General features: G+C 39.3%; 1 protein-coding gene across 9 annotated transcripts in view; it reads right to left on the reverse strand.

Annotated features, from left to right (window-relative positions):
* Positions 1-12433, reverse strand: part of SLC44A5 (solute carrier family 44 member 5) — a 360746-nt gene that overhangs the window by 189248 nt on the left and 159065 nt on the right. For 5 of the 9 annotated variants that reach the window (XM_027609451.2, XM_027609707.2, XM_035726992.1 and 2 more), the window contains exon 2: positions 2822-2857. The exons of the other annotated variants lie outside the window; for them this stretch is intronic. In XM_027609451.2, the coding sequence (XP_027465252.1) occupies positions 2822-2857 (36 nt within the window). The remainder of the gene's footprint in view (positions 1-2821; positions 2858-12433) is intronic. 9 annotated transcript variants of the gene reach the window in all.

Consider the following 12433-nt stretch of genomic DNA (forward strand, 5'->3'; position numbering starts at 1 on the left):
AGGATGAATACCCAACTTTCACATCAACATGGATGGGACTGGAGGAGATTATGCTAAGTGAAATAAGTCAAGCAGAGAAAGTCAGTTATCATATGGTTTCACTTATTTGTGGAACATAAGGAATGGCATGGAGGACATTAGGAGAAGGAAGGGAAAAATGAAGGGGGGGGAATCGGAGGGAGAGATGAACTATGAGAGAGGATGGACTCAGATGAACAAACTGAGGGTTCTAGAGGGGTGGGGGGTGGGGGGATGCGTTAGCCTGGTGATGGGTATTAAGGAGGGCACGTGCTGCATGGAGCACTGGGTGTTATACGAAAAGAATGGATCGTGGATCACCACATCAAAAACTAATGATGTATTGTATGGTGACTAATATAACATAATAAAATAAAATTAAAAAAAATAAATTTAGGAGTAAACAGCATGTTTATGGTCTTTAAAACTATGGGACAAGATGAAATCACCTAGAAGCATACAAAAAGAGAAAATGCACCCTGGGCATTCTCCAAAATTTAGACTCTAAATATTAGAGATTGGGCAGAGGAAGAGGAGACATGAGAGAGAAAGGAGGAAAACCAGAAGAGTGTGGTATCATGGAAGCAGAAGAAAATGTTGCAAAAAAAAAAAAAAAAAAACAGTGGCTACATGTGTTGAAGAAGAATAAGGTGAGGAAGAGAATAATTCTCCACTGGAGGAGCAAGAGAGATGTTCTCAGAAATGTGGGTAAAAAGGTGTTTCCCAGAAGTAGTGCAGATACAATTCCAGTTGGTGTGGGGTAACGAGAGGACAGGAGAGAAGAACGTGGAGTCAGTGTCTAAAGACAACTCTAGTAAGGAGTTTCTATGAGAAAAAGCAAAGAAATAGAGTGGTATGTGGAAGATGGTAAAAGGGTCAATGGAGGCTTCACCAGTTTTTTACACAGGGCTGATATTTAGGCATGTTTGTATATAGGCGGGAATGGTGGAAGAGGGACAGGGGACAATTTCATAGCAAGGTCCTCAAGGAGCTACAGCCTCAGACAGGACAAGGATTCCCCTTCCTTGTGAGAGCAGAGGAGGCAGAGCCCATGGGGTAAAGTCACCAGCTTCTCTGCGTCTCAGCTTCTTTGGAACAGGAGGCTGCTGAAGAATGTTTTCTATGGGCTAACCTCAACAGTACTCCAATTCTCCCAAGCTCACCTATATTATCAAACACAGTTAAGCTTTCCTTAACAGAAGACTCTTAAAAAAGAAGTGTAAATGTTGAGTGAATAGGTCAAAGAGAAAAGACAAAATGGCATGTGATTCACTTGCCCCCAACTCCTGGGTGTAACATTCTTAGGATCTGGAGGTGTTTCCTCTAATATAGCTGCACTTTCAGGGGATGCAAAACAAACAGTCCCTCCTGGGCCATGGTTCAGCAGTGAGTCCCCCTAGATATATCTTCTCTGGGAGGATGGAAATCGCAAAGGGTCTCAAGGCAATATTCTACATTGGAGGTTTTCCCTTTCTTTGAAAACTCCTATTCCTCCTTTCATCCTAGCAGAAGCAGTGCTCTGTGGTCCCTCTCTTCTTAGTCTCTTATATCAGAGGTGGAGTGTTTATTCTTCTTTGGCTCATTTATCTCAAGAATCTTGTCAGAAAGATGATGATTTTATTATAATCCTAATTACTTTATCCTCATTAAAACAAGGTTTATGAATAAAAATATAACTGATCATATTGAGCAGTAAAACATCATTTTGAATCATGATACATTTTGAGTTAAAATAACTCTGATAGCCCAAAAGATTTGACTTCTATTTTTTCCAAAATAGGGAAAAAAATGTATCTGCTGATATATTTTCCACCCCTGAGGTTAGAAAAATCACAAACGGAAATTTACAAAATAGTTTCTACAAATGATTACATTACCTACATTACCACCTTATAGGATCATATGTGATCAAATAAAATCTGTGTGAAGAAACTTTGAAGACTATAAAGTGCTATTATACATGTAAGAACAAACCTTAGAATATTTACCTAGGTACAATGAAACCTAACAAGCATCAATAAAGAGGCTTTGAGAATAGAGATAGGAAAGTGCACATATGATAACCCTATCAGTTGAGGATTTGGGATCCAAGTACTGCTGGAAGTCACAGCAGAAAAGTACTTATTTGTATATCTCAGGAGCAATGATAGCACATCAAGGAAGAACAACTCTTGAAACCAGTGCTGCTCAAACTTTCATTTGCCTGAATGCCTTGAGGATCTTGTGAAAATGCATATTCTGATTCTGTAAGACTGGGGTGGGGCCTGAGATTCTGCCTTTCTAGAGGAGCTCCCAGGCAATGCCCCTGCTGTTGGTCCACAGACCATACTTTTGAGTAGTAAGACTCAACTCTAAGAGGTTGGCTGAGGGGTGAGCCAAGTATCACAAAAAGAGGACTGGGTAAGATATAGTATCATGAAACAGCCAAGAAGCCTGACAACAGAGATCCCTATTAGAAAGAGAGATTTAAATAAGACACATGTGTCAAGGTCTTAAGCTGAGATTCAAGGATGGGAAGAAAGCAAGAGGTATGGGGTGGCCTGGGTTAATGAAGCATCAGCAGCTATATGATGTTCTTCCTGAAGGATTTTTTTTTTTATAACTCGAAAGAGAGGAAATCCCTTCAGGAGGAAGAAATCAGCCACTTGAAAGAAGGACCAAACAAGCCATCAGCAATTAGTCTTTATGAACCAAGTATTTAGGTGTTCCTAGATTTTGAAAGCATAATGTATTTCTTAAATGACAGACTGTCATGAAGAATTCTTAGACTAACTTATCACTTAACACTCAGACTATGACTTACCATAGGTCTCGTGGTCTAAGAAAGTGTCTGGTAGTTCTAGGAAAAAACACAAAGGGCAAACAAATCTTTATTTGTGGGATTCATGATTCTGAAGCTCCATACCCATCTCTCTCTGACATAAAAATTATAGTTCTTAGACTTTAACACACAGAATAATATAAGGTCTGTCGGACTAGCTGAACAGATACTTAACACTCAAAGTCACCAATCATGAACATTTAATCTTAGGAAGTCCAAAAAAAATGTTGCACGAAGTTCCTGGAGGTAAGAGGTTTGGGGTGGGGGAATAAAGCTGTTAACTCTTCCATTTTCATCCACGCCCTGTACCAGGTGATATGCACAGTCTCAGAAAATTCAGCACCAAGAAATAAGATGCTTTGTTTACTTTCACTTTATGTTTCTGCTTTGACCTCAGAAGATGCATTAGTCATGAAAAACTTAACACGCATTAAATAATCTCAATTACATACAGAATAACCAGTACAGACTAGAGAAAAAGGATGTAATTCGAATTCTGCCGCCACACTTGAACCACATTACATGTGACCTTTTGCTTTAACGGCAGCTTGCACATGATAACAATTAACATAGCCTATTCAATTTGGAAGATATAATTTATGGGGTTTTTTTTGGGGGGGTGGATATGGCAAGTTCCATAATGAACAATTATAGCACACTAAGGTTTTACTGCTCAAATAATCCCATACATATTGAAACAAAAACATTAATACTTTCTATGAACACTCCATTCTCTGGTACTTGATCACACTTGGTCAAGTCATTAAAAAAGAATTCCCACCATAGAGCCAATGGGCAGAAATTACAACACTTGGTCTAAGCATCGATGCTTCTCATCAATCTAACAATAGTAAATCATGGAGAGTCAGAATTGGGATAAAGACTCTAGGGAAAGTGAGCATTTGTAAACTGTGTTCACTTGGGAAAGATAATGATAATTAAAATAGCAACCAATTTTTGAACACTTACTGTGCACTAGGTGCCATTTTTCATTTACATATTTCTTTTAATATTCACAGCATCCTTTGCTGTAGTCATCATAATCAATTCTCCTCTAAAAATGAAAAGCTGAGGTTCCCAGAGGCAATGTGAACCTTAGGGCTAATCTTTGCTTAGAGTCACCACCCTGCTAGTAAGCAATGGATCTGAAATTCAAACTTAGGTTTATGTAGCTCCCAAGTCCACTCATAACCAGTACAATTTCCAGCCTCTGATACTAGCAAATATATCACAAAAATAAAGATTATTCATAAAGTTTTTAGGACACTCCCCTCATCCCCTACCACATCCCCTTTAAAATAGCAATTCTGGGCCAGATTCATTAGAATGATAAGCATTATCTCATTTCCCAGCTTTTGCCTCAGGAGCATATAGTTTTCAGAGTCAACATTTGAAAAGCCAAATAAAGCCTCTCAAATGTGGTAAGAATGGCCATCTCTCACTGGTTTTATTAGACTTAAAAGCATGTATGTTCAAGGCTGAGTACTTGAGAGAGAAAATTAAATGTCAAAACCCAATTATCAACTGCTTCATTCCTGTTCCTGGGCCCTAAGTAACTAGACTTGCCTTTCATATGCCAAAAATAATAAAAAACAACAAATTAGAGGTTTGTAGCCATATTTTAAAAAATCACGTCACAGTGGTTTTTGTAAACGGCCCAAGAGTGTACTGTTCTAATCAAATGCGAGCTCATACAATAAGTGCTTAGCCTCTGCCTCAAGCTCCCTACTCTGATCTTCCCCAACTCCTCCAGTTTTATACACTAATGAACTCCATCTGTAAGCTCAGGCCCATTGGAATCGGTGCTGGGTAGGGCAGGAAGCATTTCAGTAATCTCAGCCCCAGCAGATGGAGAAGGGAACTGGCTACTCACTGTTCTATAGGTGCTTTACAGACATAGTTAAATCCTCAGCAACTATACATCATAGGTGTAATTATTCTCATTTTACAGATAAGGAATATGGAAAATCAGAGTGTTGAAAGTACCAAGTTTGCATAGTCTTAATGTTAAAAAAAAACAAAGCAAACAAACAAAGCAGGACCTAGGTGCTGGTCTCCCATTACCCGGGACTGGCTATCATACAATATAATTTTGACTCCTTCTTCCTAGAATTTGCAATGAGTTAAAAGATCCAAGTTCTCTCTCTCTCTCTCTCTTTTTCTCTTTTGGTGTGATCAATTCATAAGATGGTTGAGCCAGACTTCTGTGTAACCTTATGTTTTTTTCAAAAGCCGTGAGAAAGTTGTGAGAACATTCATATGTCATGCAGACTGCCATATGGTGTATACAAACACCAAAGCCAACTTATTTTGACCCTGGTAATAGCTGGGAAGACTGGAATCTCAAAGGAGATGAGCTCCTGGATATGCATGCCGCCTACTTATGTCTAGTGCTGTAGCATCTGTATATAGTTGGAGATGGGAACTACTGGACTACAATTCCCAGTCTGATTGCTGTGCCTTTTACCACCTTTATTCCCTTTAGTCCTTTTTGCTTGAAAGGTACTTAAGGGGCTAAAGATTGGTTGGAGTTAGGGATGGAGGAGGGAGTAGCAATGAGTGGAGCCAGGTTGGAAATTGGTGAGAGTCATGTTCTTGCTGTGTCAGTCTTGAATCTTATTAAAAAGAACCAGGTGTGCCTGGGTGGCTCAGTTGGATAAAGGTCCACCTCTTGATTTCGTCTCAGGTCATGATCTTAGGGTCATGGGATAGTGCCCTGCATTGGGCTCTGTGCTCAGCGGGGAGTCTGCTGGGGAATCTCTCTCTCTCTCTCTTCCTTTATCCCTCCCCGACTCTCTCTCTCTCTCAAATAAATAAAGTTTTAAAAGAAGAAGGAGAAGGAGGAGGAGGAGGAGGAGGAGGAGAAGAAGAAGAAGAAGAAGAAGAAGAAGAAGAAGAAGAAGAAGAAGAAGAAGAAGAAAAGAAGAAGAAGAAGAAGAAAAGAAGAAGAAGAAGAAGAAGAAGAAGAAGAAGAAGAAGAAGAGAAGAAGAAAGAAGAAGAAGAAGAAGGAGGAGGAGGAGGAGGAGGAGGAGGAGGAGAAGAAGAAGAAGAAGAAGAAGAAGAAGAAGAAGAAGAAGAAGAAGAAGAAGAAGAAGAAGAAGAAGACAAAGAAGAAGAAGAGGGAGAAGAAAGAAGAAGAAAGAAGAAGAAGAAGAAGAAGAAAGAAGAAGAAGAAGAAGAAGAGGAAGAGGAAGAAGAAGAAGAAAAGAGAAGAAGAAGAAGAGAAGAAGAAGAAGAAGAAGAAGAAGAAGAAGAGAAGAAGAAAGAAGAAGAAGAAGAAGAGAAGAAGAAGAAGGAGAAAAGAAAGAAGAGAAGAAGAAGGAGGAGGAGAAGAAAGAGAAGAAGAAGAAGAAGAAGAAGAAGAAGAAGAAGAAGAAGAAGAAGAGAAGAAGAAGAAGAAGAAAAGAGAAGAAGAAGAAGAAAAGAAAAGAAGAAGAAGAAGAAGAAGAAGAAGAAGAAGAAGAAGAAGAGAAGAAGAAAGAAGAAGAAGAAGAAGGAGGAGGAGGAGGAGGAGGAGAAGAAGAAGAAGAAGAAGAAGAAGAAGAAGACAAAGAAGAAGAAGAGGGAGAAGAAAGAAGAAGAAAGAAAGAAGAGAAGAAGAAGAAGAAGAAAAAGAGAAGAAGAAGAAGAAGAAGAAGAAGGAAGAGGAAGAAGAAGAAGAAAAGAAGAAGAAGAAGAGAAGAAGAAAGAGAAGAAGAAGAGAAGAAGAAGAAGAAGAAGAAGAAGAAGAAGAAGAAGGAGAAGAAAGAAGAAGAAGAAGAAGAAGAAAGAAGAAGAAGAAGAAGAAGAAGAAGAAGAAGAAGAAGAAGAAGAAAAGAAGAAGAAGAGAAGAAGAAGAAGAAGAAGAAGAAGAAGAAGAGAAGAAGAAGAAGAAGAAGAAGAAGAAGAAGAGAAGAAGAAGAAGAAGAAGAAGAAGAAGAAGAAGAAGAAGAAGAAGAAGAAGAAGAAGAAGAAGAGAAGAAGAGAAGAAGAAGAGAAGAAGAAGAAGAAGAGAAGAAGAAGAAGAAGAAGAAGAAGAAGAAGAAGAAGAAGAAGAAGAAGAGAAGAAGAAGAAGAAGAAGAAGAAGAAGAAGAAGAAGAAGAAGAAGAAGAAGAAGAAGAAGAGAAGAGAAAAGAAGAAGAAGAAGAAGAAGAAGAAGAAGAAGAAGAAGAAGAAGAAGAAGAAGAAGAAGAGAAGGAAGAAGAAAATAAGAAGAACCAGGACCCTAGTCCTACATTCAAGCTCAGTGTCACCAACAGTCAGTCAACCAGATATTATGCTTCTCTTGATGTGAGGCAATGGAGATCATTACAGCAAACCTAGAATGTATTCTGGTCCAAAATATTTAACAGGAATCCACCAATCTTTTAGATTTAAAATCTAACCTACACTTTATAGGAAATAAAGAAACAATGTAAATGATACCCCTGGGAAGGAAACAAACAAATCCAGAAAGTGAGATATTTTGCAGGACAATTGGCAGGACATGTCAGTATTAGAAGAAAAAGGGACCTTGCTAATTAGAAGATTAGAGACTTAAGGGACATAACCACCAGATACAAGGTTTTGCCCTGGATTAGATCCTGATTTGGACAAAATGCTATAAAGACATCTATGGGACACAACTGGGGAAATCTGAATATAGAATAAATATTAGATAAAATTAACATTTGTTGAACTGGAAAAGTGGAAATTGTTTGCCAAAATAAAGCAGGTAGCAAACAACATGTAAAGCAAATTCTTATAAAAAAATATTACAGATCTGGAAGGAAATATGAGAAGGTTGTATATATGGGTGATTGTATCTGTGGTACTTTATTTAGTTTAATTTTACTTTGATATATTTTCTAACGTTCTACAATGTGCATAAAGCTGCTTTTATAGTAATAAAAATATTTTAATTTAAAAAAGAATTAGGTGTTAAAATGGAAGTGCATGGTCCCTCCCACAGAGCCAGTTTTTTAATACTCATAATACACATCTAGTCAGTAGATAATCAGGAATAAAACCCAAAGACTGACATTTTTCAGTATGACCTTAACTACTGTCCACCCCCTGGGTTTCAAGTACTAGGGGTGAGTCCCAGCATTCATGCAGCCTTAGCATTTCTGCTAGCTCCCTGTGCTTACCCACTGTGTTGGGCCCATCAAATGGAAAACCCGGGCTTCTGCCTTAGACTCTTAGCCCAAGGCTGCATTTCTTTTCCTGAGCTCACCTGGCTGGCTTTGGCCTTGAGGTCCAGCCTTAACTCCCGGCAGCCCTAAAGACTGGATCCTGTTCTCAGGACTCCAACTCTTTGACTTGGACAGGTCCGAATATAAAAAATGCTCAGAGTCACAATGCTGCCATTTATCTGAATTTCCAACACCTTCTGGTGGCCAGAACGTTCACCGCTGTGTCCTGCCTGCCAACCTCTGGTGTGATTGCCTACTCAAACTGTCATACTCAGTATACTGCAAGGAACTAGGTGGCTGGCCATGTAGAGTCAGCCACTCGAGCTGCCATCATTTCTCCCTCTGTCCTGCTTCACTAATCCCTGCTACAGAGACCTGGCAGTCTGCAAACACAAGACGGATGTGATACAAAAGCCTGCAGCATCTGAGAAAGAGCCAGTCTTGCTGAAGGGGAGAGCCGGAACCAGGGTTGTGTGCACAACTATGTCCATAGGGTCATTATTTTTTCTCGTTCTTAATTTAGTCATTCATTTAGCAAGGATTTATTGACCTCTTGTTTGCTATCAAATACACTGCTAGGCACTGAGACTACACAGGAGACCAAAGGAATCCCTGCCCTCATGGAGCTGTTGGTAATACATCGGGATGAGAGACTTTAAGCAAATAAGCGCACCAAGAGCTATTTACTTCCAAATGCAATGGGACAGGTGCGATGAAGGAAGGATGAGGACAAGAAAACAAAAATTTAAAGGATGAGTAAGAGTTGGCATGATGGTCAGCAGTCTTGGCAAAGGAGACAGCCTGGGCAAAGACCCTACAACAGGAAGGAGCTTGGCCACTCTGAGGAGCAGAATCAAAGCCAGCATGGCTGGAAGACCCTGGGTGAGAGCTGAGTGATGTGACGTGGAGCTAGAGAAGCAGGAAGGAAGGCAAATGGATACGCCTGACTGCCATATAAAGGCCCAGGTTGCGCCCCACTTAGATGCCCTTGTAGAAATAATGCTTGAGGTCTGAGATGGACCTGAATCCACTGAGTATCATCTGGAACCTTTTATGTTCTCCGAAAGAAGAACGGCAGTTGAGTCTAAAATGGTAACAATATTCTGGGTATCATGGTCAAGTACTGAAAACAAAATAAAAATCATTATTCTATTCATGAGTAACCTTTTTTGAAGTTCTAGCAGCCACAATTTAAAGAAACTGTAGTGGAGTGAGGGAAGGCCCAGGGAAAGTCAAAAGAGAAAGGGCCAGAAAATGTGGTCCAGCATCTTTCACAAAAGATGATGGTGCTCAAGAAGGTGCAGGACTGGGGTCCCAGGCACCCCCTCACAGGGGCAGCCTTGGCAGGACAGGTTGCGCTGAAGCTATGTAGGCTGGGGCCGGGGGGGTAAAATGGGTGAGGTCTATGAAATCAAAAGCAACAGAAGATTACAGAGAAGAGGGAAGTTGAACACTTTCAGTAATTAGAAATAGTGTATGTTTTAATGGAATGTAGAAGCCTTGAAAACTCATAGCCTGAAAAAAATACCTTTCAGACCAATGAGAGCAAGTTCTGCTTTCTGCTTGGCCACAGCTTGGTCAGAGAGACCCTCAGTCCCTCTGTGGCCTGCGTCACATTTGCTGTGTCTGTCTCCTCATCTGTAAAATGGGATAGAGTGTCATCACGGTGCTGTTGTGAGAAATAAATGACATGATACTGAAATGTTCACTACAGTGTCTGTCACTAACAGTCGGTGAATGTTAATACCCTTCCTTATAGAAATGGGAGCTCCAAAAGATGCTGGCACATGAAAATAAAATAGGTGGTAAGCTGTGATTAATAAAGAAGAAATTATTTTCTAAATCACTGATATTTCTTGAAATAATCTGAACTATGGAGAAAATTTATGCACCTCAAAATGCACCCAATGGTATTCCTTCTAAAACCACAATATTTCAGTAGTTGATCAGACTTATTTATATATGGCCAGAGTCCTCACCACACTCTTTTAGAATCACGACCCAGACAATTTCGGCCAAGGCTGTTTCAATGTTTACTTACTTGATTGTATAGGGGCTTTTGCCACTATGATGGACATCCTCCTCTGCATACATCCATATACATACATGGACATCCTCCTCTGCATACATGCATATATTTTCCAGGATTCTTGAACTCACTTTTTTCACCTGTTCCTCCCTCTGATCTTCTCCTCAATTAACTCATCCTTCTTCCAGGTATTCAGATATAATCTGTCCTACTTTTAAATTCTCTCTTAACAGATGTCTTGAATGCTATAGTGTAAATTAGTGTGATGTGCTACATATTTTAGAATAAAACTGAATACCTTATCCATATTTGTATTAACTACATTTTGAAAGACCCAAAGAAAGAAACGTAAAGCATAAATTCCTTGCAGAAGTTGTGGCATCCAAATGATGTATGGCAGACAAAGGGAAGTAAAGAATAGGTTTGACAATAATTGTGCCATTTCTGAATTCTTCGTGCAATTACCTGCTACACCTATTTATAAGTCATGTCACATTTCCCAACATATACTATTGTCTCTTTGTATTTGTGATTTAAAAAAAAAAAAAGCCAGCCCCTCTGTGCCCAAAAAATGACCAAGTTCATTGAATAAAGAAGGTCCACATGATATCAACTTAAGTAATTTCATCCTAAATATATCCTTGCCTCTAGAATTCATCTCCTTTTTCCAGATCAACACTATCCTTTGAATGAGGAAAGGTGCAATCTCCTTCCATATCAGCTTCTGCGATACATCATAGTGATGTGTGGTGGGGCAAGTGAGAAAAGGAAAGGTAAAAATTAAGTAGAAGACAGAATCTAAAAGTTGCACATAGAAACACAAATTTGAGGGGTGCCTGGGTGGCTCAGTCATTTAAGTGTTAGACTCTTGATTTCAGCTTAGGTCATGATCTCGGGGTCGTGAGATTGAGCCCTGCATTGCACTCTGTGGTCAGAGCAGAGTCTGCTTGAGATTCTCTCTCTCCTCTCCCTTTGCCCCTCCTCCCACTTGTGCTCTCTCTTTCTCTCTCTCTCTCAAATAAATAAATAAATCTTAAAAACAAAAAAAGAAACATAAGCTTGAAAATCTCAAGTCTGTGGAAAATTGACATCATTGCTTATACAAATTTTTGCACTGTGTTTTGGAAGAGGGAGGTTGTAGAAATGGTGCTTGTAATATTTATGTACTATTTTAAAATAAAATAGTTTTGTATTGTTTTTATTCATTCAACCAAAATTTCTTGAGCACCTGCCCTGTTCTAATAGTGTAGCACTAGGGCCACAAAGAAATAGCAAGACCCTGCCTCTGCCTTTGAATACTTTATGCTCCAGTGAGGATGAGAATTTTACTATATCTCTTGAGGCAGTGACAATATATAAGAGTCTCATCATTATAACATATGGGGAAATTAGATGTTTGAAATACAGAATCTGGAAGTTAGCAACTTTGGGGATTCAAATTGGTCTACTGGCATAATGGTGTAACCCATGTTTGCATGTCAGCATAGGCAACGCCAGAATTGTATCAAGGTCCATAAGACTAGAAAGCTGATTAGATAAAGAAATGGCATTCAACAAACCAACTCATTCCATTCCATTACCTTAAGCATATTTGGGGGTGGGGCAGGTCTCAAGAGCAATGAGGCAGTCAGAGTTCAATTTGTCCCATGAAGTAGGTTAGGCAAATTTGTCTGGTACCAAAACACTAGTCAGTTCCCAACCTTCAAGAGACATCTGAAGGTTGGTCTAAAGATCACTTCACATAGACTCATCTGCCTTTAGAGAATATCCAATGATGTTTCCCCTTGTAAAGGTCAGAAGTAAAAACAAGAGCCACACTTTAGTCCAGATAGTGCAAAGAAGAAAAAGAGCACAAGTTGAATAAGCATAAGCTACCAAGGATGTGATATACTGAATATAGGAAAAGATTAAACAGTCACAAAAGGAAACTGAGGGGTTTTTTCTTTGATAGTCATTGACCCGTAACAGAATCCAATCACCACACACAGAGGGAAGAGAACCATGATCCTGAATGAGACACAAGAAAACTTTGGTATGATCAGTGGCGGGGGGGGGGGGGGGGGGGGGGGGCGGAGGGAAGAGAGAGGAAGGAGAAAAATAAAGACAAAGAAATACAGAGAGATCATTGTATATGCACAGATAAACTCTTAATAGGACTTTTTGGGAATATTTTTCCATCTTTATTCTAAATAGCTGTCACACCACAATGCTATATTTCATTGTCGTTGTTGCCATGGGGTTTAGAATGTGTGCCAAATACAATTGTTAGTTCAGTGTAGCTCATATCCTTAGATGGAAATACTCTCTGTTGCATGACAATTCACTATGATTTGTGAATTTTGGAAGATCTTTCATCTCAAACTCCAAATGAGTTAAAAAATGACAGTTTTTAGTCTACCTTCAGTATTTA

This window comes from Zalophus californianus, chromosome 4 (assembly GCF_009762305.2).
Source record: "Zalophus californianus isolate mZalCal1 chromosome 4, mZalCal1.pri.v2, whole genome shotgun sequence".
In the NCBI taxonomy this organism is placed as follows: domain Eukaryota; kingdom Metazoa; phylum Chordata; class Mammalia; order Carnivora; family Otariidae; genus Zalophus; species Zalophus californianus.